The sequence below is a fragment of the Pinus tabuliformis genome, chromosome 5_1, assembly GCF_031772625.1.
Source record: "Pinus tabuliformis cultivar Carrire ecotype Pingquan chromosome 5_1, CPIR1, whole genome shotgun sequence".
NCBI classification, from domain to species: Eukaryota; Viridiplantae; Streptophyta; class Pinopsida; order Pinales; family Pinaceae; genus Pinus; species Pinus tabuliformis.
Window position 1 is genome coordinate 638,370,072 of NC_142305.1, and position 25,458 is coordinate 638,395,529.

General features: G+C 34.6%; 1 protein-coding gene across 7 annotated transcripts in view; it reads right to left on the reverse strand.

The window, feature by feature from the left end:
* Positions 1 to 12,634, reverse strand: part of LOC149166588 (1-acyl-sn-glycerol-3-phosphate acyltransferase-like) — a 142,225-nt gene extending 129,591 nt beyond the window's left edge. The window contains exons 1-4 of one of the 7 annotated variants that reach the window (XM_089432695.1): positions 12,351 to 12,633; positions 11,994 to 12,156; positions 10,880 to 11,707; positions 4,821 to 4,970 (exon numbers count right to left, since the gene is read on the reverse strand). In XM_089432695.1, the coding sequence (XP_089288821.1) occupies positions 4,821 to 4,970; positions 10,880 to 11,377 (648 nt within the window). In that variant the 5' untranslated portion in view covers positions 11,378 to 11,707; positions 11,994 to 12,156; positions 12,351 to 12,633. Of the gene's footprint in view, positions 1 to 4,820; positions 4,971 to 10,879; positions 11,708 to 11,978; positions 12,197 to 12,342 lie in introns of all 7 variants that reach the window. The other 6 variants (XM_089432692.1, XM_089432697.1, XM_089432696.1 and 3 more) reach the window with 6 other exon arrangements.
* Positions 12,635 to 25,458: the final 12,824 nt, after the last annotated feature.

Here is a 25,458-nt window from a genome sequence, read left to right on the forward strand (position 1 = left end):
TCACTTTTCATGACTGCTTTAAAATCAACAATGAGAGAAGCATCATTGCTAGTAAAAATCAAATCATCTACATATAAAACAACAATAAGAATCTTACCGTCATTCTCCTTTATGTAGAGTGTGGGTTCACCATCACACTTATCAAACCCATTCTCAATTAGATAAGCATCTATTCTGCTGTATCATGCTCTTGGAGCTTGCTTCAGCCCATAAAGAGCCCTCTTCAGTTTACAGACTTTATGCTCTTGGCCTTCAACTTCATAGCCTGGAGGTTGTTCAACATAAACCTCTTCTTTTAACACTCCATTCAGGAATGCAGATTTAACATCCATCTGATAAATCTTCCATTTGTGTTGTGCTGCAATAGACAACACTGTTCTGACTGTTTCCATCCTTGCTACTGGTGCAAAGGTTTCATCATAGTCTTTGCCTTGTTGCTGCTTGTAGCCTTTCACAACAAGTCTTGCTTTGTGCCTATCAATCTTGCCTTCAGCATTGCTTTTGGTCTTATAGACCCACTTAACTCCAATGGCATCTTTGCCTTTAGGGAGGTCCACTAACTCCCATGTTTTACTCTTCTCAATTGCACCAATTTCTTCATTCATTGCTTCAATCCATTTATCTTCATTTACAGCATCTTCAAAATGAACTGGGTCATCAACATGACAATACAAAGCGAATAATGAATTCAGACCGGTATTGTTACTTACCTCTCCTTGTTCATAAATCTCATTCATATTTCTGAATCTTGGTCTTCTTGGTGTGCTTGGAGTTCCATCCGAACTTCAGGGTATTTCTGATCCCTGTGGTGTGCTTGGAAAAGCACTTCCTTGACTTCTCAAGGCTGTTCGAATTCCAGCTTGTGGTGTGGTTTGTTGTACTTGCTGTGGTGGAGGAGGAGCCACCAAGGAAGGATTATTTGCTGCTGTCCCTTCCTCTTCTTCTTCGTGAGACACAATTGTCTTCACATTCACTGTCTTCTCTAAGCTTCCATCCCAAGCTTCATCTTCAATGAACTACACATCTCTGCTTACTATCAATTTCTTGGTGGATGGATTATAGAGTTTGTATGCTTTTGACTTATCATAATATCCAATAAAGACACACTTCTCCCCCTTACTGTCAAGCTTCTTCCTTAGCTGATCCGGTACATGTGCATATGCTACACAACCGAATACTCTCATGTGAGTGACAGTTTGCTTTTGACCACTCCATGCTTCTTCTGGTATTTTGTTCATGACAGCTTTAGTTGGGCATCTATTCAAGATGTAAACTGCGCAAATGACAGCTTCTGCCCAATACTCATGCGGCAAGTGTTTTGCCTTCAGCATACTTCTGACCATGTCAAGAATGGTCCTATTCTTCCTTTCGGCAACACCGTTTTGCTGAGGTGTATACCTCGTGGTGAACTGCTTTTGTATGCCATTCTCTCTGCAAAAACGCAGAAAGTCTTTTGAGACATACTCTCCTCCTCTATCTGTTTTGAACACTTTGATATAATGCCCACACTGCTTCTCAACAAGAGTTTTGAAGTGGCGGAATTTCTCAAACACTTCACTCTTGTGTTTTAGCATATACACCCATGTCTTTCTGGTGTAATCATCAATGAAAGTTAAAACATATTTATTTCCGGCAAATGATGGTATTTGCATCGGTCCACACACATCAGAGTGAACAATTTCCAATGGTGCTTTTGCCCTTATACTCTTTCCTGCTGGAAAGCTTTCTTTATGTTGCTTGCCCAAGATGTAGCCTTCACAAAGGCTGTCCGGTTTCTCGATCAATGGCAATCCCTTTACCATTCCCTTTCTGTGCAACAGATTCAAGCCTCCAAAATTGAGATGTCCAAATCTCAAGTGCCACAACCAATTCTCATCTTTCACTTGTTCCTGAAAGACTTCTTGTGTTACAGCTGCAATAGTTCTTCCTTCCTTCAAATCTGCCCTGAGTTTGAGAGGAAACATTCTATTATTGGTCATCCGCACCTGTGCAATGATCTTCTTACTTGGAGGTATGTCTCTGATTGTACACATATCATCTTTGAAGAACACATTGTAACCTTTATTAATGAGCTGTCCAATGCTTAAAAGATTACATTTCAGACCAGGTACATAGTATACCTTTGGCACAATCATCTCTTCTCCATTTCTTGCTCGGATACTGACTCTGCCCTTACCCTTGACAGATATCTTACTATCAGTTCCTGTTGTTACCTCAGATTTCACATTTTCATCCAGATTGGCAAACATTTCAATATTTCCAGTCATGTGATTACTACAACCTGAGTCTAAGAACCAAAAATCTTCTTGTTTGTCTTGTGCTATGTTACATGTTAACATCACAATCTTTGGATTCTTATTTTCTTCATTTGCAAAATTAGCATTCTGCCTACTATTCATGTCATTTTGTTTTTTCCTACATTCATTGGCGTAGTGCCCATATTTCTTACAATAATAACATTGGACTTGGGATTTGTCATACATTTGTCCATGAGCTTGCTGTTTGCTTGAACCTTCATCTTGGTTTTGATTGCAACTCCTTCCACTTGTGCTTGCAGGATTATTTCTGCCTTTGTTTTGGCTTCTTCCACGACCTCTGTTATTTGCTCTGCCTCGACCTTTTCCTTGGCCAAAAGACATCTGAGTCTTGAATGCTTGCTCAAAAGAGGAATTTGTCCCTCTACTCAGTCTGTGTTCATGAGACATAAGAGAAGCACTCAGTTCATCTACTGTGAACTGTGAGAGATCCTTTGTTTCTTCTATTGCAACTACAATAGATTCAAACCTTGAGGGTAAAATTCTCAAGATCTTCTCTACAATCCTTCTTTCTTCAAGAATCTCTCCATGAGATCTTATCTGGGTTATCAACCCAATTACCTGAGTGAAGAATGAACCTATTGTATCAGATTCCTTCATGCTGAGTGTTTCAAAGTCTCTCCTCAACATCTGCAACTTTGCAGTCTTCACCTTCTCCATGCCTTGATAAGCAGTTTTGAGAATATCCCATGCCTCCTTGGATTTTGTTGCTGCTACAATCCATGGAAAAACACTTTCATATACTGATTGGAAGAGAAAAAAGAGGGCTTTGGCATCCTTCTTCCTGTCGCTCTTCAACTGGTCTCTTTCTACTACTGTCAAAGCAGTCAACGTTGTTGCATCTGCAGGTTCAGCATAGCCAGTTTCAACCAGCTCCCATATTCCTTGAGAAGCAAACAATGCTTTCATTGTTATGGACCAATAACTGTGATTTTTCCTATTAAACTGTGGCAATTGGGAATTTGTTAAACCTGTTCCAGCATCTGCCATCTTAACCTGTATGAATAAAGAAGAGATACTGACTGTATAAATAAAAACAAACAAAAACTTTTTCTGTTGGAGAAAATCTGCTCAATAAGCTTCTTACAGCTCCTACAGTGAAAAAACAAACTTTGTTTTTTGACTCACTGAGTACCTAGACCAGCTCTGATACCATGTTGGAATTTCTGATAATTCTAAACAACACTGAAAAAACAAAACAATACTCTGTTTTAACACAGTGGAAATAAAAATCGTTTGTGGAATACGATGTTTCAGCAACGCTGAAATTGGTGTTTCAGCAACGCAGTTTCGTCAGTTGTTGTTTGCAGTGTATCAGCAACAGTGTTTCAGCAACGCTGAAACTGGTGTATCAGCAACACTCTGTTTTGACGTCAAGACTATTTTCTGGTTACGGTGTAACAGCAACGAGAAACTATTTTCTGCTTACGGTGTAACAACAACGAGCAATGGTATAACAGCGACGCACAAAAAAAAACAACAACAACAACAACTTCTATTTATAAACAGTAAACCAACTGATACAAATTCGTCTTCCTCACATAGAGGGATTTTCACAAAAGATTATGCTGAAGAGCATCTTCCTCTTGACAGAGGGATTACAGCAGGAACGCTTCAGTTCCACAAACCGATTTTTCACTATCTGAAAATTACAGTTTCAGCACTGCTGTGCGTTACAAGAAAAACTCTCTATCATTCTTCTAACTTAAAACAGAACTGTTGTTCATTACATTTATATGTTAAAACATATTTGACTTTAAACAATAAAATAATACAAATATCTTCTAAAGCTTATCTGCGTATTGAATGCAGCAAGCGGTGATGCCTTTTGAAGAAATGAAGTCGGCTGTTGCAGGGGAATTTAATGCTGAAAATTTAATGCACATAAATGTGGAAAATATCAAGCACGACTTTGAGGCATCTAACAGTCTGGAATATCTACAGCAAATCAGATTTCTATCCAGTTGTTTATGTTGCAGTTGGAATTAAATTCCAACAACCTCAACTTTAAACTAAAAATCTATTTAAATAACCTAGAATACTCAATGTCGACTCCATCTACAAAGTAATGTCATTTACAGAAAAATTATCTTGACAAATATCATTGTTTTGTATTTCTTCTAACAGATGGGCAAAGACAACTACAATAGTATAATAACCATGGAAAACTTGTGCCCCCCCTTTGCTGCTAACACAAATACAGTTTGAAACATAACAGCAAAATGTAAGCATTATGGCCTCCTAATCGTGCCAACTTTACATTAGATCACAATACCCTGATAAAATACCAAAGGTACTTAAGACCATGCTCCTAATTTCAAAATCCGAATGCAAAATACGAGACCTCAGCCAACTGTTTATATAAATAGTTTTGAGTTCCTTCTAAAAAAAGGCAAACACAGCAGCAATAATGTGATTATCACATAAAACTGTCGCAACCTTCTTGCTAATACAGTGGAACATAAAAGCAGAAATTAAAACATAGTAGGCATTTTAGTATATCACCTCCTTCTTGGCAATTCCAACAGTGCCTATGGGTGTAAGCCACATGATAAGGAAAATATCAAGAGGTGATGCGTGGTTACTGACATAAATAGCCTTCAAATTTGAGTACTCTGCTCCTCTTATTTCAATTGGGTTTCCTAAAATCCACATCTGATAGCCAAGCTTCAAATTAGAAATATTGTTTGTCATTTAAGTTGAGGTATTAACTGCAATAAATCAGAGTATTTCAAAAGAATAATTTAAAGCCAGAATAGAAAAATTCAAAGTATCAATTGCCAACAAAAGACAAAAATCTTGCTACGCAAAGATCCGCATCCAACAGGGAAAATTACTGTACCAGTTACCAGAAAGGAAAAAGGATACAACACAAAGACAGTATAAGTTGCATAAACATATCTCCAATAGTCTAGAAGATGCAGAACAATATCTGCTAATATAGTGTATAAGATCTGAAATATGAGATTAACAATATGACCATGAAATATTGTAAATAAAGGGGTTAAGAGAAGGTAAGGAACGTAAGAGACCAATACTTCAAGGTGAGGTGAAGGAACAGAGCAGTATTACTTGCTAAACAGGAATCCTTTACCAAGAGTCTTTGTGTGAATAAAGTCCTTTTTCGGTTTTGGCTTTCTTATTATCTAGTTACAGGACATGCAATTCGATAGGCATGGCACATTAGGCTTACTAATGATGGTCTTGTTATTTGTATGATATTTAATTACATGGGTAGCCGTTTCTTCAGCATAGCACAGTAGGCCTGCTAAAGGTGGTTTCGTTTATTGTTTTAGACATACACGGTAACCTAGGCAATCAGTAATCTGAAGGCAGGGAGCAGCCAAAGTCACTACAGAGAGCATGAAAGAGACATAATGTCTTCAAATAGTCTGGGGGATTGGAAGCATAAGACTAACCAAAACCGAGTGTAAAGTATCGTTAATGAAATGATTAGGAGCATGGTATCGATAAACATTGAGTGTAAAACACTGCGAGTGGATATGGATGTGAAAGACAACCCAAAAAGAATCCTCTTTTCGTGACCTTTTTCTTACATTACTTTTAGGTTGCGTTTTGTATTTTCGGTTTATGCTAATTATAAGACTAGCAGTTAAGCATAGCTTATGAAGATTAGCATCTCCGTGTATAAAGGTTGTTTACCTTATCTTTGGACGGATAGATCAGAGGTAAATTAATCCCTGTTTAGTTATGTTTGTGAACATTACTATAATGATAGTGGATAAATAATGAGGAGCTTGGCTGTTGATAAAGTTAGTATTAATATTCTTATCAATGTAAAAAAATTTAACATATATTAAAATTGGTTAAAGTTCTTACAAACCAAATAAATACTTTTACCTTTAATGTTAATTACAAATTATTCATAATCAAAGAAAATATATTTAAAATATCAATGATAAACAAACAATTAATAGGAAAAATACTTATGATGTAAGTGCTATTGAGAAATTCTCTTCAAATTGACAACTTACATGTTTAATCTCTTAATTGATGTTAAGTTCAAATCACAACCTCGCGTATGAAAGAGATCTGTCGCCATGAGGTTTGATTGCAATGAGGCAAACGTCCACACCGTAGTCATTGATTTTGATTAAACTTATTCGTATCTAATGAACCATATGGCTATTAATGATGCAGCAGCATGAGTTGACAGAGATTTGTCTCCTCCAGGTTTGATTGCAATGAAGCACAAGTTAACACCGCATACATTGATTGCGATAAAACTTCTGGGTACCAAATGGACCATATGGCCATGACACAAACGATGTAGCACAATGAACTTCAGCCGGTCTGTGCCATTATAAACTAATACATGTTTCAATTGGATAAATAAAAAACCAACACATTAACATTGCGAGAGACATTTCAACTCATAATCTAAGTCACGGTACGTTTTTTTGGGCGTCTCATGTTTATATTTTGTGTAATACATGTTTCAATTGGATAAATAAAAAACCAACACATTAACATTGCGAGAGACATTTCAACTCATAATCTAAGTCACGGTACGTTTTTTTGGGCGTCTCATGTTTATATTTTGTGGATCAGAGTGATATGCTAGGATATTTTTCGGACATTAAGGTGGGAACAGAGGTTTAAAAAGTGTTTTTTCAATGATATTGATTTGTTGAGTTTGGTATTAGTTAATTTAAATTTTAATAAATTAGTATTAAAGTTTTTTATGGTTACAACTTACGATGTCTATTTTTTTCAAAATTTATCTGTAAATATAATTAAATATATAATAAAATAAGTAAAATTGCTTTTATTTAATTAAAAATTTAATTTTCTTAAATATTAAAAAATAAGTTAATAGTCCAAGATTCAAAATATAGGTTACTGATTTAAATAATTATCCCAATAAAAAATATATACAAATTATTGTAATAACTATTTATTATTTGTTTTTTTAATTTAAATTTATAATATTTGATAATTTATTATTATTATATTATAATTTTTTTTTATTAAATTTTTAATTTAAATTTGTAATAAATGTCTTTCTTATTAATTATATTTAAATGATGTGATTAATTCGAAAGACATTTATTTACAATATAAGTTTTGTTTAAATCTAACTAAATCTATAATATTTAATAATTTATAATGATATTCTTTAAATTATTATTTAATAAAATATGCATATTATATGTATAATTAACTATACCAATATTGTGGATGGGCTTTAGATTAATGGTGAATGAGTATACAATTAAAACACTCCTTGTGATGGGTCACTGGTTCAAATCCCATGGGTGTTTACTTAGAAAAAAAACCTGTACCAATATAATTTTTATGTTTATTTTTTATTTATAATTATTAATTATATTAAAATTTGTTTTAATTTATAAAATGTGTGATCTGTGTCCCATTTCTGGAATCGATCGATTTCCTGTGCTACTGTCATGTGACGTAGCTAATATCACAATTGAGTCAAGTCCGAAAAAGTGGTCAGAACCCTTCCCACGATCACACTCAACAAAAACAAAGGGAATGAAATCATCTAGCGTATAGCTAATAGCACAATTTTAACAATAACAAAGGGAAATCCACCTAATCCGACCCACTGTCATGTGACATAGCTAATAGCACAATTGACTCAAGTCTGAAGAGGACTTGAACAGCGATCAGAATCTTTCCCAAAGTTAATAAAAACGAAAGGAAATCCATGAATGATGGTCGCATAGTACGAGACACTCCTTAAAATAGCAATGGAAATAAGTAAGGCTCCTCATGGGACCTAAGCAAGGCTCCTCGTGGGGCCAAAGCAAGGATGCGATCTTCTGTCCGTTGGACAAATAACTAGGTAGCAATCTGTTGTAGGAGTTCATGCAGTTTTCTGATAACAAACAAAAGAAAGAAATGTGCGGTATGGAGGTCTGAGTTACAAGAGCAGGTTAAACCCTGAGACGTCTAGACTTGCAAAACCAGCTTTGCCATGAGAAAGAAAACCCATGTTATCATTTTCTCAGTTTATATTATGGGGAAAACTTCTCTGTTAGATTTCCAGGATGGCTTTCCTGTGTCCAGTATGGCGACCATTTAAGCCAGTATAGTTAACTCAAAGAAACACTACACTGAGGCTCTGATGGAACGGAGGAGGGCGGGAAGATTTTGATGAAGGGCATGCTTTATTCATGATTCTGGAAGACTTAATCCCACAATTGGAAGACACCCCCGACATTATTGACCAGATATAAAGGGACGTTGAGGAAAGTGGCCAGTTGGAAGAGGATGACGTAAGCAGTAAAACCCACAGGATTTTCTGCCTACAAATCCATCGACAGCATAGTCACCAAAATCAGCCTTGGTAAAAGGAAGCGACTAATAATCCATTATTCTCAACAATATTTTTTGTTTACATCAACAATGGAATGTTAAATGTGGAGGCAATTTAAGGCACCTAGGATACTGGATTCAACAACAATCAAAATCTTAATTTTATTGCAACCTTCCAATCCGATAATTAAAATTTACAAGCCTAGCTCCACTCGCACAGCAATGGATAATTAATAACATGATTTCTCTTTCGTAATTGATCCGTGCTTCAAACAGTTCATAAATACCACTCTGTGCAGGACACAGAAAACGCCTATATCTCTCACATAGCCACTTGCTACCAGTGAATTGGTTTCTTGAGCATAAGCTGTCCTTTTCCTTTTGACATGCGATTTTCTGCAAGCTGGTTTTATTAATTCAGGAAAGAAGAGGACAAACAGCCACCACAACCGATTTATTTTTCGCCGTTGGTTTTATTAATTCAGCAATGAAAAGGACAAAACAGTCACCAACAGCCCAGCTGTCTATGATCCAACCCAGCTATTATCATTCATTCGCTGCACCTTTGTCTTTTATCTTTTTCTTCTTTTGTTTTTGGTTTGTCATTACTCCATTTTGTTTTCAGCGTGGGAGTTCATCAGTCAACTCAATGGCAACGATTTCGTTCAATCCAAATGCAGTGTATGATTACCATTCATCAGACTCGCATATCCTGTTAAGATCCGTATGAATCCCCACGGCGGTCCTACAACATCATATACTTGGTTACAATAATTGAAGGTTCAATGAAAGAAATGGACTGCTCAACCTCCCTGCCATGCCAGATATGCCAAGAAAATAAGATAGTGCTCCTTTCAAGGCGTGATTGAATTAAGTGGAAGCAAACGTGAGTCATGTAAACCAGACTTTTGAAAAGAGAAAAATCAACTACAAGCATCGTAATATAGATTAGAAAATAAAAGAAATCAACCATATTTATAAACGGTTTTTTAATGAGTGTGCAGGATAGTAAGTCAGCGAAGGATGCTCCTGCATCAGAAAATCTGCCTAGCCAAAATTGAAAGTTGTTAGACTTGGATGGGAAAGATGGGCAAGCAACTTGCACGGAGATACCTGTCATGGTCCGCTAAATAGATCTCTGATTGGCATGACTTGTACTAGAGCTCTTAAGGATATAGGTTTAAATGAGTAGACTGCTGGGTCTGTTCTTCGTATTTGGAGTTTCATTTCAATAATGTTGTTTGTTCATTTGTTGTATAAAACTGTGCTTTGAAACTGTACAGTCTTCTCACATTTTAATGTTTGTGGATGTTAAATAGTATTAAAGCACTCCTTGTGCTTATGCCTATTGGGTTCACTGTTAGGAGCTTTTTTACTTTACAATTTATATTCTGTTTCTTGTTAACAGAAATTCTGTCAGTGCCATAATTATAAAAAGTTACAGACCTGAAAAAAAAATCGATGTCTATATGAACAAAATTATAAAGATTAAATTAAAATACTCAATAAACCATTGCATGCCAAGATCTATACTTCTCTGTGCCCCTATGGGTCTCAGTCAGCTATAATCATTGGCATTTCTGGTATTTGTGCAAGCTTGAAAGAGAATCATTTGGGGAATGACCTCAAGTTCGTAAACGCTTCCTAATAACAGGTAGATCATTATTGTTTCCTCGAAACAAATAGTGTGTAATAATGCAAATATTACATCAGACCCTAACCTAGCAAATTTGAAATCTGATATTAGAGATTATGAAGTGCGATCAAGACAAGTACTGATTATCAACAAAAGCCATGGAACAGGGGACCAAAATTAATGAACTTCGGAGCCACATCTTCACAACAGTACGATCTCAGGTGGAAATGGAAAGCTCCTAAGGTTTTATTCATCGCAATGAGCCGTTTCTTCACAGTTTTCCAACCAAAAACAAACTATAGAAATCGTCCCTTCTTGTCGCTTGGCAAAAATTTCCTGATACATGATTAAAAAAACTTCCCGTAATTGCATCTTTTTGTACAAATCATGAACAGATATTTGTTTCATTTCAAGAATCCCTTCTCAAATCAAAATTCCCAAAGTCATAAATGGAGAGTAGTCTCAAACCAGTCGAGGGTAACAAAAAGTCTTATATGTTCATTAATAAAACTTTCAAGATTATCAGGACACGGTAACGGAAGGACAGGGAAATAGTAATTTAAGAATGAAAGCAAATGGAAAGTTTGGAGAAGAACCTAAACATAACAAGGGAAAAGAAGCCTACCAGCATTCTACCCGTAACGTGGCCATAGGCATTTCCTTGCTTGATTCTCTCGTAAGGCCAGGGAAGCAGTATTAGCATTACTATCGCCCAGAAGAAAGTCGTAATCATCATCGTGAGAAAGCATGCCACAATCTTAACAATGGACAAAGCCACAGCTCCCCAGCTGTTGTCTTCATGATAAGACGGCTGTGAGACGCATCCATCTGGACAGCTACTATTTTTTGACTTCTCCGTTCCCCTAAATGAGGAGGCCTTGGGCAGGAGATTGGCAAGTTTTTCTACGTATGCAGATAGTAACTCCTTCGAGAAACGATCAGTATATAAATCCTTGAAGGCATCGGCAGTATGAAGAAAATTGAATGATCGGCTGTAGCCTCTCCGTCTTGCGACCCCAGAATTCGCCATGAAAAAATTCTTTCCGATAGAATCGAACTCGACAAAGATTTTACTACTCGGATAAACAAAATGTACTCGCTTGCCGGGCCGGTTACTACGCATGAAATTTACAGGCGAATCCGCGACACACGGATTTAGTTCCTATTCCGAGCTTGATCACTGTTCCGACTACTTCAAAGTTCAATTAAAGCAGCCGGAAATAAGTGGGAACGATTAGCGCTCCGTTAATCCCCGTAATCAGAGAATCTCAATGGCCACAAGTCTTTTTCTTTTTGAAAAAAAAAATGTACTAAGCTCAAAACATAATCAATTCCCCGTCATGAATGCTTCAAAGAACCTGCCTCCTCAATGGACCCAAAATACTCTCCTCTGCAGCTCATTCAATGGCGAATACTCTTCACATCCGGCGCACGGACCTGTAAAGAGAGCTCCCTGACAATCAAAATTTCCAGAGCAAAACATTAAGATTTTGTGCAAATACTTTGCATCATTATAATCTTTAATGAAATACGCAAATCTTTAATGAAAACATTTGTGGTGAAAAAAAAAAATCCAAACATTTCAAAATATGCGGAAAAAATCGGGCAAAAGCGTCGAAATCTCAAAAACGCACGTAATACATCTTTAAAGAAAACTTTCGCAGATAAAAATTATCAAAAATTTCAAACTCTGCGGGAAAAACTTCTGGCAAAAGCGTTGAAACCTCAAATATTCATACTGTGAGCGGTCACAACTGGTTAATGGACCAATATTTGTTACGGTTTTTCTCGCAGAAAAGCTGTTATCAATTCAAATTTCTTGGACCAAACCTCGTCGGAATCCTTTGACATCGAGTTTGCTCTTCCCAGCTGAAAATCACCTAAATATGCTTTCCTTCGGAACTGCAGAAACGTCTCTCAGCGTCATGCGTTACCAAATGCACTGTAATATTTTAAAATTTGTCAAATCCTCAAAAGCATTGAAATCTTTTTAAAAAATTGTTAAATCCTTAAAAGCACAGAAATCTAGTAAAAAATAAATACTAATCTTCGAAGGCACTGATATTTTTGAAAGAAATTCATGAAAACCTCGCAACCTTTGGCCACTCCAGTTGAAGTTTGAACAGAGCACGTTTCCGTGTAATGACCAATAAAGTTTTTGGTCGGTGACGAGGGTTTCGGATTATAATTTAATAGAGGGGCGCAAGATAACATAACAGAGTGGCGCAATCTGGACCATTGGGAGCGCACATGACGATGTTTGGTCACTTCCTTGGAGATTCGTATGGAATTGGGGTTCTGATTGTGTTCCGGGACCAGAAGGTTCTTGGCTCAGTAGTGTTGAAAAAGGGTTGTGTTTTTAAAGAAATCTTGGTTGTGTGGTTCAATTTTTCTTAGCATGTTCATTAAATTTACCGGGTATGGCAGTGTTTTTAAATAAGTTTTTATGATCACTACATAAAAATGCACGTGTTTCATATGTACATTTAGATTTTAATAAATTTTTATTTTATAAAATTATGTTAATAAAAGAAATCTTAAATTATGAAAATATAATTTTTAAATAAATTAAGTGATATATATTTGAAATTTTCATAAACGATAAAGTTGAATTTTGATTTTGAATAATTATTTAAAAGAAATATGTTTCACATGTAATTTTTGTTATATAATTTTTATAAATTTGTTTGTAGGAAAAAATGTTTTTTTTAGATTCTTGTCATTTATGTTATTTTATATGGGAGTGAAGTTTGGGGTTGTAATATATTTAGAGAATTGTGGAGAAAGATTGAAATATTCTAAAAGCAATTTATAATTTACAACCTCAAGATTAAAGGAAATACTCATTACTATATTCTTTTGATTGAAGCTAGCCTCTCCCCCATTAAAAGCATAGCTATGTTTAGGTATATGATGTACAAGAAGAAGATGTACAACATGGATGCTAAGAGGCTCCCCAAAATTGCTTCCAACTCTAGTCAAAACCACCACCTCTGACACAAGCAAGGTTGGCATAAGGATAAAGGAGGAGATCATCTTGATGAATAAGAATGAAATTAAAAATACCATTACTTCTAGATTTAAGGATAAGTTGTGGGATGAAAAGGAGTTGAGAGAAAAAGAAAGCTAAGATATTATAAGGAGGTGATCAACCCCACTCTTGCTAACTAGAATTATCTTTCTGTCTTGACCAATGCTAAGAAGAAAATGAACATTTCAAAGATAAGAACTAATTCTCATGATCTTCTAAGTGAAACTAGGTGTTAGTCTATTCCCAAAACACCTTAAACTGAAAGAATTTGCCCACTTTGAAATACTAAGAAAGTTGAAGATGAAAGCACTTTCTCTTGGAGTGCCCAGTCCTTACTCACATCTGCTCTCCTTTTCAAAACATTTGCAACACTACCCACACTACTAGCATTAATGACTAGTTAAGCCAACAAAACTATATGATCATAGATATAAAATATTAAAGGGCACTCATTTTTGTTATTTAATCTTTATAAATTAGTTATATCCTTTTTTGAAGGGAAATTATTTTCTCTCAACCTGAGAGCAAGAATGAAGGTCAATACAATAATATCCATATGCACATTAGCTATTATAACAATATTTCTCATCATCATGTCACTTGCAAGAAATTAAACATGGGTAAGAAAATAACTAACATTCTACTCAACCACGAAAAATAAACCTAATTAACATATAAATATTACAATTTTGTAACGATAAATTTGTTTTTTATAATATAAATAAATTTATTATCTTTATATATTTAATGAATATAAAATAATTTTCGTCTAATTTCACATTAAAATATATATATATATATGAATAGTTGAAAAACAAATTCAAAATAAAATAATTAACTTTTGTGAAATTTAAATAATTTTTTTTATATTAATATGAATAGTTGAAAAACAAATTCAAAATAAAATAATTAACTTTTTTAAAATTCAAATAATTTATTTTTATTTTTTATTTTAATATAAATAGTACAAAACAAAACAAATTCAAAAATATTTAAATTACAATTTAAAACATATTTAATTTTCAATTATAAAATATTAAAATGAAATTTTATTTATTAAATAAAATGGATGATGATCATTATTAACATTTATTGTTATTAATCTATTTTTGTAAGTTCATTTTTTGAGAAAGACAAAAAAACCCAGTGCATATATTGATGTGTTTCTAGCACTTACTCTTTACGCTTCATCACCATGTACACATTCCATATCCCTTTCTCTGTTAAGAAGGTGGAAAAAAAGAAGGTCCCGGAGGGGCTTGCGCTTCCTAGTGCAAGGAAGAATTGGTGGGATTAGCACATAGATAGGTTATTACCATTAGAACAAGGTTAGGAAGCACTTTTTCTTCCTCTCCTCTCCTCTCCCTTATGGTAAGGTCCTCTCCCTATGGTCGAGCCTGCTTACGCATCCTTAATAGTCGAGCACAAAAAAAATTATTTAATTTTTAATTATAAAATGTTAAAATAATATTTTATATATTAAATAAAAATCGATGATTATTAATTTTTATGGATTTGAGATATTTATTTTTTTAACTTTTAAAAAATAAAAAATAATTAATATGCTTTGAAATTTTATTTTATTAAAAAACATCTTTAATTCGAACTTAAAAATAACTTTAAATTATAACATTTTTTTTAAATTAAAATTTCTTTTAAATATAACTCCATTTCGAATCAAACAAAAAAATTCACCCAACCAATCCTCTATTTCCTAACCATAACTTCTAACCCTTAATACTTTACAAAATACAAAAACTTTTCAAAGAGTGTTTGAAATGAAAATTTATAAAGTAATTTAATTTATATAAAAAGAGTAATTGAGAAAAAATAAAATTCTAGTTTTTATAGATGCAACTCACTTCACAAAATAGTAAAATCATGTTATGTAAAATATTATGAGGTTTTTCATTTGATCTTCATTTACACATTGTAGCCAATTGAATCAACAATATGTCATACATGATCTAATTAAGTTTATGTGTGCTATTAATATTTAATAAAAAAAAATCAAATTCTAGGATTTGAATTCTTGCTAAACTATAGTTCTATTTCTTACTTGCACTAATGTCTTAAGCTTATCTAGGCTAGTTAAACATATGCTTAGCATGAAGTTGATAGATAACATTTAAAAAATATTTTTATTTTAACCATGGTTAATTGGTAACTCGTTGGAGTAATCTAGACAAGACCCAAGATTAAATTTTTTGTAAGAGTCCTTGTATGGCTAGGCTAGTCACATTTATGTTTAGCATGGAGTTCACAAATAACATTTAGAAAACATATTTTTTTCATGGTTAACTTGTTGGAGTCATCTTGACAAAGGCCAAGATCAAACCCTCTAGCTGCCATATAACACCAAGAGTATATTCAATAGCCCATAATAAGGGTATATTAGGGAAGGAATTACACATCTCCCCAAGTGGGAGATGTGTAATTCCTTCCTTAATATAATAATAAAAAGATATTTTGAAATAATAAAATATTTCAATATTCACATTAGTTAAAATATTTCAATATCAATTTTATATGGCAATTGCTTGGTAAATTTATAAAGTAACTAAAAGTCAAAATTTTATTATTGTTATAATTTGGATATAGAGAGTTGGTGTCTCACATCATGTGTGGCTTGGGCTTCCTAGCCATTGTCGCTCCGCCTCGGTTGAGAGTTGCATAGAACCATGCCTTTGTAATTCAAATGTACAGACATAGGGTTGATCTTTGCTCTCTAAGTTTGGATCTACGGTTTCTTCTTCGTGAGTTTTGACTTTTCATGCTTGCATGTAGTTGGATCTGGTTGTTGCTATCTTGATCTATTTTTTTTTGTGGGATAAACACCCACAAGGGTTTTGAAACTGTGACATTTACACATGGAATGACTTAATAGTGCACCTATTCACCATCAATTCAAAAGCATGTGGACTCTAGCTTGATCTAAATTGATAGTGTTGCCAAGTTGCTTTGCAAGCTTGTGGTACAAGAGTTGGTTGTCGCTCCAGAATAATCAAGTTTTGAACAACTCCTGACATTATTGTCTCTTAACGGGGGATCTTGCTAATCCCATTGTTGCAGGCCATGCCTCTCTACTTAGTGGTACTTTTTCAATGTGTTGGTTATGTCTTGAGGAAAGCAAATTTGCAAAATTGATGAAAGCAATCCCTTCCCTTAAATTGGGGCTCTCTTTGGTGAAAAATAACATCAATATCCTTTAAGAAAAAGATTAATTGGTAAGTTTCTTGGTCTTTGGCCCATTCCTAGCTCAATTTTGGATTGGATCTCTAAAAATTGGGTAGCTCATGAGCCATCTGGTACTTTGTATTGTGGAAAAGGTTTTTATGCTTTTATTTTGAAAGAGGATAGGGTTCAAATCTTCATATTTCGACCATACTTCATGGGCTCCAAGGGAATCCTTCTTTCTCATTGGACTCTAAACTTTAACCCCAACATGGAAATTTCTTCTATACCTGTCTAGATTAGATTTCCATATCTACCCCTCTGGAGTTTTGGTGTTTGGAATTGATTTGCAATAGTCCCACCCGTGTTGGGGTGATAATATCCTTAAAGATATTGGATACAAGTTGGGTTGTTATATTACCTTTCCAAATCCTAAGGAGAATAACTTCTCATATGCCAAAATTTGTGTAGAGATGGAATTTGCAAAGAGTCTTTTAAGGAAATTTAGATTGACATAGAAGGTTGGAGCCATCTCCAAGCCCTGGATTATGAGAAAATTCCTATTAAATGCAATGTTTTCCATGAGTATGGGCACTTTGTGAAAATTTGTCTCAATGCTCAAGCATCTCATCCACTTATAAGCCAATGTCATCTTATCAAAATAATGATGAGTAAGGATCATTCAAATAAGTTTCAAGAAAGCAAAAGAAACAACAATATAGGAAGACTCAATCAATCATCAAACCTAAGTAACACCACCTAGGAGAATTGCAATATTTGGGGGAAGAAGATGACGATTCAGAAGTCCATCCAGGACCTCATCCAACACTCCATTCTAACCTAAGAACTATAGATCAAGTGTAGTTAGAGAACATCAATTCTCACATTGAGAAAGAGATTCCATCATGGGAAAATCTAGAACCCTTATAAGCCAAAAACTCAATTTTAGAAAAGATGAAAGCAATATTTGGAAAGGAAGGAGGATGCCACTCTTTCCTCTTCCTCCCCTTCTTATTTAGATGTTTAAAAAAAATTGCACTCCTCTCCTCCTCTAAAAAAAGTAGAAAAGATCGAAGAAAGAAATCTCCAAAATGTGGCACCCAACGCTCTGTTGACTCCCTTGGATCTAGTGGGAGCTTGATCTCGCTCTAATCTTACAAATTTTTTGTTTTTATATCTCACTCTAAACTTAGAAATCCTAGGAAGTATTGCATTCAAATTTTAGAAGGTTCATTGTTGGATCTGGTAGGAGGATGGTTTTTTAGCCCTCTTCGGTTTAAAACCTTTGAAGATATCTTCCTTGTAGCATTTTGTCCTATGTACTTTAGCTGTTTGTTTTGGCCATAGATTTTAATACAAATGTAATAGAATATGGTTATAACATTTTAATAGTATAATACTTAGTATGAGAGACGCATGTAATTCCTTTCATGCTCAACATGGAGTTGGCATACGACATTTAAAAAAATATTAATAACAATAAAATATTCCATTATACACTTTTAATAATAAATTATATATATATATATATATAGATATATATATATATATATATATATATATATATATATGAAGGTAAAACACACACACACACACACATAACATGTAATTGAAGGTAAAAATTATTATTCCGAAATATGTGTAGGTGTTTTCTATATCTTAGTATTAGGGTGATATGTAATTTTAGAAGTGCTTAATATGGAGTTGACATATAACACATTAAAATTATATTAATAAAAAAAATTAATGTTTGTCATAAATAAAATATTTCAAAATCAACTTTTAATATATAAAAATTATTGAAAGTAAAATAAATTTTTATTATATTGGGAGATGCACTTTTTATAATATAGTATGAGGAGGTTGTGTAATTCCTTACATAATCAACATGAGTTAACATATGACATTCAAGAAAAAAATTAATAACAAAAAGTATATTTTAATGTAAATCATAATAAATATTTCAATGCCTCTAACTTTTAATAAAAAACAATTGAAATTAAAATCAACGTAAATCCAGCTTAACTCTCTATGTTGGAAGAATTATTGTTATTGATGTCAAAGGAGACACCATCTTGAGAATATTGTGGCATAGGCTTGTAGAGGACTTCAAGCCCTTTCCAACGAGTATTTACTCACCCTCTAACTCCTATTCGTTGAAGAGATATTGAATTTCTAAGTTAAAGAACCATATTTTTTGTTTCCATTCATGTCGACTTACATGAACTGAAGTCGGCCTCCCCAAGAGACATGTTTGTTCAAATTATGGTCAAACGAGTATAAATAGAAGCAATACATCCTCCATTCAACCATCCAGCTTGGCCAAGAAAAGGAAGACAAGCATTAGATCTGAAGTGAAGAAGAAGAAGTTCATAACTCATGAACTTGGTGGCAAGCTAAAAGAAGAATTTGTTTTTGGAGTTGGATCTGATTTTTTTCTTGAAGAATTTTGGTTTCTCTTTTTAAATATCCCATGTGTTGGATTTGTTGATTTTTTAGCCTCCTTTTGGATCAAAAGTTCTCTATTATTAACATACATTTTGGAGCAGATTCTTGGCCCCCCCTTTGAACAAATTGCAGACCTCGTAGAAAGGTGATTTTTTGTAGCTCATAGAAATGTGATTTTTTGTAGCTTGTAGGCCTTAGAGAAATATGTTTTTTTGTAGCTCGCAAACCTTACAGAAAGGAAATTTTTTGTAGCTCACAGACCTTAGAGAAATGTGATTTCCTATAGCTCACATACGTCAGAGAAAGGATACTTTATGTAGATTGTAGACCTTAGAGAAAGGCGAATTTTTGTAGATTGCATGCCTCAGAGAAAGGAGAAATTTTGTAGCTCGCAGATCAAAGAAACGTGACTTTCTGTAGCTCGCAGACCTCAGAAAAAGGTGACTTTCTGTAGCTCACAAAAAGGTGAATTTATGTCTTGGAGCAGACTTAATCAACCACTTGTGGAATAACCCTGAAACACTTTTGGAACAAATTTTTTAGGGTGATACCTTTTGCATATTTTAGAGATTGGATTTGGTTCTTGAAGTTGATCCTTTGGAGCTAAGTTGAAGCATTGTTGGATTTGTTCTTAGATTCTTTGTTGAAGACTTGAAGATAGTTTTGGAGCATACGTATTGTGAAGACCTCAAACCCTTATTGAAGCAGACTTGTTGAGTTGATATAGATCACCTGTTGGAGCAGACATTGTTAGGTCCCTATAATACTAGTGATTCCCCCATTACTATTGTCATTGTAACCCTTATTGTTATTGTTGTGCCCATATTGTCCCCATATTGTTATTATTGTGCCCCATAGAATTCCACTATTGTTATTTTTGTGTCCTTATATTATTATTGTTAGGTCGACTTTAGTTATATTGTGCCCCCTTAGACTCCTATTTATAGAAAGGAGGTTTTGTCATTTGAATCATCCAAGAATTGTTCATTTGTGTAATGTAAAGGAGGTTTCCCCCTCGAAGAGGATGGTTTCTAAGTCGTTGATCTATCTTTTCTATCTTTTTGTGAGCTGGTTTCATAACATTTGGAATCAGAGCTTTGGATTCTACGGTTTCGCTGCTCCAAACAGGTCATCGTGGAATTTTCGCTATAACGTTTTAGCTATGAAGTTTCAAAAGCTAAAAAAAACCCATTTTATAAGAGATCGGTCTATACCTCGGGTCCAAATTTCAGATATTTTCTCGCTATATTTTCGGAGATATGATCTAAGAAAGTTAGGGTTTTTGGAAGCTCCAGAATTTCATCTCAAACAGGCCATTGTGGAAGTTTCACTATAATTGTTTTTTTACGAAGGTTCAGACTCTAAAATTAAAACCCATTTGAGCCGAATTCTTGATGAAGTTTGGGTTCGAATTTTAGATCTTGTCTCACTATATTTTCGGAGATATAATCTGAGGAACTTAGGGTTTTTGCAGACTCCCGAATTACATTCTAAAAAGGTGACCTTGGGAAAATCATCATAACTTTATCTCTAACCATCACATTGAAATTTCATAAGAATCTTCAGAAAGAGGACAGATTGTAATTTTTTGTGTATTGTTTTTAGGTTCAAAGGTCGAAATAGTAACACGTGGCACTTTGTACAAGCTCGCTCTACTGAAAAAGTATATAAGCAGGTCATCTTGGGAGGTGGGGCATAACTCTTTCTTGGAGAATCCAATTTCGATCAGACTGGTGGCATTGGAAAGAGGGCATAGAGGGATACTAGAGGTCACAATTTCAGACCTTGGAGATCCGAAATTACAGAGTTACAATTGTTTCAATATCGATCTCCTACAAAGTGAAAAATGGTGTGTAGTTTCTTTTTAAATTTTTGCATAAGTTTGGTTTGAAAAATTAGTTTGAAGGAATTCAAAGGGCATAGTGAAGCATTATTATCAGTAATTGATGCCCCGAAGAAAGAAAATGGAAACACCTAATAAGCAACCTGAAATCTCTAGCATGACTCGTGAAGAAGAGGAAGAAATGCAACATGATATATCAAAAATACGAGACCAAGTGCAACAAATTTCACTCGCACAAAAAGTAACAGAAGCTAAGATGGATGGTTTAAAGAAAGACGTATAAGCTAAGATCTATGGCGTGGAAGCTAAGATGGATGGTTTAAAAAAATGCATAGAAACTAATATGAATGACGTGGAAGCTAAGATGGATGCCATGGAAGCTAAGATGGAAGATTTGAAGACAAATTTGAAAAAAATTCTACAAGAAATGCTTATTAATCGCGAAAGGATAGTAAAGGAAACTCATGAAAAAAATAAATGTTAATCATGATTTCATAGACTCTAACATGGGATCGAAGAACCACCATGTTCCAAAGATCGATATGAGGAAGTTTGATGGGAAGGATCACGCAACATGGATACTACAGATGGAGCAATTTTTCGATCTCCATAATGTCCAAAACACACAAAAGGTACGCATTGCAACTTTATATTTGGAACCAAATCGGTTTGTATAGCATCGATGGCTTTGCTCTTGTAAACAAATTGTCACTTGGGATATTTTTACGGATGAAATGATAGCACATTATGAGGATACAAAAAAGAACACTTTTTTTAGCCAATTAATGAATCTCAAACAAAAGGGTTCAATGATGGAGCACATTGAGGACTTCCAAAAATTGAATATAAGGGTAAAAGATATTCCAGAGAAGCATAGGATTGATGTGTTCATAGGGACTTTAAAGGATAACATCCAACATGAGGTTTGCCTTTGGGAACCTGATTCATTAGAGAAGGCGTTCAGGTTGGCAAGAAAAATGGAAAGCAAAATTATGGCAACAAGGAAGCCTACCACTCACAATCATAAAGATGGAAGTGTTGTTGCCCCTAGCCATCCACAACCTACAAGGTTGACACCACAACAATTAGAAGAAGAAAGAGTAAAATGGCTTTGTTATAGTTGTGATAGCAAATACACTAAAGGTCATAAGTGTGCTGAGAAGAAATTATTTTACATAGATTGTGAAGAGGAGGAAGAAAAGGAACAAGAAACGTCAAAAGAAGAGGATATACACCAGGAACAAACCCTATAGAAAGAAGAAATGAATCCGAACATATATTGTAATGCATTGGCTGGAATTACCACTCCTCAAACTATCAAGATAGAAGGGCATATCAAGAATAAAAAGGTAATAGTGTTGATTGATTTGGGCAATACCCATAATTTTATTCATTGTAAGATAGCCAAGGAAATGAATTTCTTCCTATATCCAACACCAGAGTGTCAAGTGATAGTTGCAAGTGGAGGAACCATAACTTGCTCAGGAAAGTGCCATAATATCAAGATATCCATGGGAGAATATGTATTGAATAGCCCAAGGCTTTCCATTCCAATGGGTGGTGCTAATGTTGTACTAGGAGTCCAATGGCTACAATCTTTGGGTACAATAGCTTTTAATTTTCAAGAACTTTTCATGAAATTTTCTTCAGAAGAAAAAGCAGTTGAATTAAGGGGTATTGTAGGGAAACCGAGAAGGATAATCAGCTCTAACGGAATGACAAAGCTTCTAAAGGAAGAACAATGAGGAATAATTGCACAATTATGTTCACTAGAGGTTCCCACGAAATCATCTATTTCTCCAAATCTCCAAAAAGTCTTGGACAATCATTCCAGGGTATTTGAGACTCCCAAAGGCCTCCCACCTATTCGTGATCATGATCATGCTATTCTTTTGATTCCAAGAAGTGTTCCTCCAAACATCAGGCCTTACAGATATCCCTATGCCCAAAAGAGTGAAATTGAACATATGGTTGCAGAAATGCTAAAGGCTGGTATAATTCAACTTAGTCAAAGTTCTTTCTCGATCATGGCGCATGTGTCCAAATTATAGGGAGCTCAACAAGCTCACTATTAAAGATAAATTTCCCATTCCTGTCATTGATGAATTATTGGATGAATTGCATGGATCAATTTACTTCACCAAGTTGGATCTTCGTTCAGGATATCATCAAATCAAAATGAAGACTAAATATATTCCAAAAACAACATTTAGAACTCATGAGGGTCATTATGAATTTTTGGTCATGCCTTTTGGCCTTACCAATACACCTTCTAAATTTCAAGGTTTGATGAATTCCATTTTCAAACCCTTCCTTAGAAAAGCTGTGTTAGTATTTTTTTGATGATATACTAATCTACAACAAGTCTTGGAAGAATCATGTTCAACATGTTGATATGGTGCTCAAAATATTGGAGGAGAAACAATTATATGCAAAAAACTCCAAATGTTTCTTTGGAGTACAAGAGGTGGAATATCTGGGTCATATTGTATCTCATGAAGGTGTTAAGGTAGACCCTAGCAAAATTAAAACCATTAAGGAATGGAAAATCCCCACATCCATAAAGCATCTACGAGGATTTATCGGGTTGACATGGTATTATCGCAAGTTTGTTAACAATTATGGGAGAATAGCAGCACCTCTAACAAAATTATTGAAGAAAGATGCATTTTCATGGAATCCAGAAGAAACAAAGGCCTTTAAACATCTTAAAGAGGCAATGTGCCAAGCACTGGTCTTAGCTACACCGGACTTCAAAAAAACATTTATTGTGGAATTTAATGCCTCAGGAAATGGAATTGGTGTTGTTTTAATACAAGAAGAAAGACCCATTTCTTTCGAAAGTCATCCAATCAAAGGAAAGTATTTACACAAAGCTATTTATGAGAAGGAAATGTTGGCAATACTACATGCACTTAAGAAATGGTGACCCTACCTAATGGGAAGACACTTCAAGGTAAAAACAGATCATGATAGTTTTAAATACTTTTTAGAACGAATATTATCTTTAGAAGAGCAGCAAAAATAGGTCACAAATATGTTGGGTTATGACTTTGAAATCATCTACAAAAAAGGGAAGCAAAACGTTGTGGCAAATTCACTCTCAAGAAAGGATGAGGATGTGGAAGCATTTCTTTGCGCCATTTCTATTATCCAACCAGATTGGATAAATGAAGCAAGGGATGAATTGAAGAATGACGAAGAAGTGTGGGAACACAGTCAAAAGATACAACAAGATCCCAGTACATCTAATAGATTTAGCTGGAAAAATGATTCATTATGGTACAAAGATTGGTTATACCTAGGTAAGAATTCCCAACTCAAACAAAAGATTCTTAGGGAATTGCACACCTCTCCCTTAGGAGGGCATTCAAGATTTCTAAAAAGTTACCACAGGGTTAAGAAGGATTTTTTTTGGGATGGCCTTAAATCAGATATTCAAAAGTTTGTGGCAGAATGTTTGGTTTTCCAACAAAATAAAGTTGAAACAATTAAGACCCCAGGTCTACCACAACCTTTATCCATTCCAAGCCAACGTTGGGAGGAGGTTTCAATGGATTTTATCACATCTTTACCCAAGTCCGAAGGAGAGAGTGTTATCATGGTGGTAGTTGACAGACTTACCAAGTATGCACACTTTTGTGCATTATCTCATCCATTTAAAACGAGTACAGTTTCTACTGCACTTATGGAAACAATTCAAAAGCTACATGGAAACCCAAAGATTATTGTAAGCGACAGAGATCCCATTTTCACTAGAAATTTTTGGACAAAATTATTTTCTTGTCTTGGTAATTAGTTAGCTCATACCTCATCTTATCGTCCTCAATCTGATGGGCAAACAGAGATAGTAAACAAATTTTTGGAAGGATATCTTCGTTGCTTTGTATTTGATAAATAGACACAATGGGTCAAATGGTTGCCTCTGGCTGAATGGTGGTATAACACTTCCTTCCATACTGCAACAAAAATGACCCCATTTATGGCACTTTATGGATATCATTCACCATCCATCACATCATATTTAAGAGAAAATTCTAAGGTTCAAGCAGTGGAAGATCACATCGAGCATCAACAAGTTCCCCAACTCTTAAAGGATAACCTCACCTTGGCGCTGAATAGAATGAAACAGCAGGCAGATCAACATCGCAGCGAAAGAAGTTTTGATGTAGGTGATTGGGTATTCCTATGGCTACAACCATATAAACAAATGTCCCTCAAACAAGCTAAGAAGGATAATAAATTATCACCTAAGTATTATGGGCCATACAAGGTGTTGCAAAAGATAGGTACTATGGCATACAAATTTGAGCTTCCTGCAGCTTCCTGAGTGCACCCAGATTTCCATGTGTCATGCTTTAAGAAGGTTATAGGTGACAAGCTGCCAATTCAAACAATATTTCCAGAACTTGATGAGGAAGGAAAAATCATATTGGAACCTGAAGCATTCAAAGAAACAGGAACTCAATAGCTACGAAATCGATCAATTTCAAAGTATCTCATAAAGTGGAAGAACTTATCTGTTGAAGATTCCACATGGGAGGATGAGAATTTTATACAAAATCATCTAGAACTGCTTAAGCATTGAGGAAAACACTTTTTTGAAGGAGAGGGGCATGTTAGGTCCCTATAATACTAGTGATTCCCCCATTACTATTGTCATTGTAACCCTTATTGTCATTGTTGTGCCCCTATTATCCTCATATTG